The sequence below is a fragment of the Brachionichthys hirsutus genome, chromosome 17 (genome assembly GCF_040956055.1).
Source record: "Brachionichthys hirsutus isolate HB-005 chromosome 17, CSIRO-AGI_Bhir_v1, whole genome shotgun sequence".
NCBI classification, from domain to species: Eukaryota; Metazoa; Chordata; class Actinopteri; order Lophiiformes; family Brachionichthyidae; genus Brachionichthys; species Brachionichthys hirsutus.
In genome coordinates this window covers 12,682,510-12,685,009 of record NC_090913.1, presented here as the reverse complement: position 1 = coordinate 12,685,009, position 2,500 = coordinate 12,682,510, and the positions used below count along the sequence as shown (strand labels likewise).

At 49.7% G+C, this 2,500-nt stretch overlaps 2 protein-coding genes across 3 annotated transcripts in view; both read left to right on the top strand.

Annotated features, from left to right (window-relative positions):
- pold4 (DNA polymerase delta 4, accessory subunit) overlaps positions 1-1,117 on the top strand; it is a 3,215-nt gene extending 2,098 nt beyond the window's left edge. For both annotated transcript variants that reach the window (XM_068751203.1, XM_068751202.1), the window contains one exon: positions 87-1,117. In XM_068751203.1, coding sequence (XP_068607304.1) covers positions 87-111 — 25 coding nt within the window. In that variant the 3' untranslated portion in view covers positions 112-1,117. The remainder of the gene's footprint in view (positions 1-86) is intronic.
- A 788-nt stretch (positions 1,118-1,905) lies between these two features.
- Positions 1,906-2,500, top strand: part of si:dkey-28b4.8 (sarcoplasmic/endoplasmic reticulum calcium ATPase 2) — a 7,259-nt gene continuing 6,664 nt past the window's right edge. The window contains exons 1-3 of the mRNA XM_068750839.1: positions 1,906-2,023; positions 2,321-2,338; positions 2,438-2,500. The exon at positions 2,438-2,500 is cut by the window's right edge and continues 20 nt beyond it. Of these exons, the coding sequence (XP_068606940.1) occupies positions 1,906-2,023; positions 2,321-2,338; positions 2,438-2,500 (199 nt within the window). The remainder of the gene's footprint in view (positions 2,024-2,320; positions 2,339-2,437) is intronic.

Below are 2,500 nucleotides of genomic sequence, written 5' to 3'. Positions count from 1 at the left end.
CCAGCAGGATAAAGAGAGTTTAGTTTTTACTTTAATGTAACGTTCTTCTCTAATTGTTTGTCGTTATTTTGTTCTTTGTCTTCCAGCCTGTGGAGAGATTATCCTCTGTGAGAGATGAGAACGTTCCCCAAAGGAGCCCTGGAATAAATAAATAACAAATATCATCATTCTATTTGGGAGGGGGAGTCGGTGCACGGCCTCTAAACGGTGGAGGCATGAATAATCACGGAAGTGCATCCGCCCAGCGTCTGAGCTTTATTTAAATGTATTTATGAAAAAGAAAAAAGCTCCAAGACTTCCTCAAGCAGGCAGTAAGACCCGCCCCCTTTACCATTGGATTGGTCTGCCGTGATGACGCAGCCCTTACGGATTGGCCGAGATCTCTTGATCAATAATGAACGCAAATACATTCCTTGTAGCTAAAACTGACGGTGAGAAATAAATGCAGCATAAATGTGCTCGTTAAAAGGAAGTAAGACGTTTTTAAATCTAAAATATGGGCTTAAACCTGTTGTTGTTGTTGGAAGGCAGAATGTAACTGGATTGGATGTTAATAGAGAAGTTAAGAAATAACATAAAAAAAAATAATAATATTGAAATATAATAGGCAGTTCCTTATGGTGAGACTTTTACTTTGAAAAGCAGCAGAGAGTTTTTCCTGTGTTAATTCTTTAACGTTCGGCCGACGGTTGATTATAAAACTGACTCCGATGTGAATTTAATAATAATAAAATAATAAATAATAATAATAATCGTACTATAGTGATGCCAAGACCCGCCCTTCTTTACCCCTGATTGGCCACTCGTCGTTAAGGGTGTCTCGGTTAAAGGCTTGCTGGGGCACGTCATCATCTTTCCGAGCCAATCAGAAGCAGAGTAAAGCAAGACGTGACGTCGCCATAGTAGGATCCATAAATTCCCTATCCTGACGCCGGGATAAGGAATAATAAAACCGCTTTTCCTGGATGGAGCCGTCCAGAACCGGATTGAGAGCGACTTTTGCCGTAAAGAAGCCATTTTAGCGTTATTTAGCCTCGGAGGTCGGAGAGTATTTCATTTAAATGTCTGTCCCGATTATGATTTTGTAATTCCTTGCTGTGTAACTTGAACAAAGAGTCCGACATTAAACTATTTCGCAGTGTTTTTTGTTGTTCCTGTCGTTTCGCGTGTTTTTTGAATTAGCGTTTAGTCGGACTGTAACGGAAGGTCAGCGGACGGACGACGCGTACCGACCGCTCCGGTAAGTAGACCCGTTCACCTCCGAGGATTAACGTCACGCTAGCCGCCTAGCTAGCCCGTTACCTCCGTGTGACGCTACGGTAGCGGGTAGCGGTTAGCCGTTAGCCGTTAGCTTGTGGCCTGCAGGCTGGACCCTTGTGGTCCTCACCTGTGTGTTCTGTCTTATTGACATGTTTACGGGGCCACGCCGGACGTCCCGCAGCGTCTCCCGGTGTTTCCCGTTATGTAGCAGTGGATGTAGCCCGGTATGTAGGCTAGGCTACGTGCTACATGCTACAGAAGCCCATGTAGCACGTTTGATGTGTGTTTTACTTTAAATAATTTTTCATAAAAATAGAATGAAAGTAGAACAAATAACCTCCAGCGGTGGACTGACCCAGGCAGGGGAAGTGACACCCCAAAGCCCCAAAGCTTTCTCATCCACCGACCGGTCTGGACCCGGGACGGCCTGTCTCTAGCTAGTGCGGTTGCTTGGCTACGAGGGGTAGCACCTGTAGTATTTGCAGGTGACACAGAACACACAACAAACAGACTCTGATTTGTGTGTGAACATCCAGGCCGTCGGTGCTTTGAGTCCTCATGCTGGTGCCTGATCTCCCCTCCTCCTCCTCTCCTCTCCTCTCCTCCTCCTCCTCTCCCCTCCTCCTCCTCTCCTCCTCCACAGGGATGGATAATGCTCACACAAAGACGGTGGAGGAGGTTCTGGGTTTCTTCAGCGTGAACGAGTCCACGGGTCTGAGCTGTGAGCAGCTGAAGAAGAACCGGGAACGCTGGGGGCCCAACGGTAGCAACGCCGGGTCGGGTGAACGCAGGGTCGGGTGAATGTCGGGCGAATGCCGGGTGAATGTCGGGTGAACGCCGGGTCGGGTGAATGCCGGGTGAATGTCGGGTGAACGCCGGGTCGGGTGAATGCCGGGTGAATGTCGGGTGAACGCCGGGTCGGGTGAATGTCGGGTGAATGTCGGGTGAATGTCGGGTGAATGTCGGGCGAACGCCGGGCGAACGCCGGGTGAACGCCGGGCGGACGCCGGTGCTGATCCTTTGTCTCCCTCTCCCTCCATCCCTCCGTTCCTTGACTCAGAGCTGCCGGCTGAAGAAGGTGAGCCGCCCTCCTGTTTGTTGTCTCCGTTCTGTTTCTCCTCTTCATCGTTTCCTCCTCGTCCTTCCTCCTCTTCCTGGTTGTCCCCGCGCCGTGCAGGGAAGTCCCTCTGGGAGCTGATCCTGGAGCAGTTTGAGGACCTGCTGGTCCGGATCCTGCTGC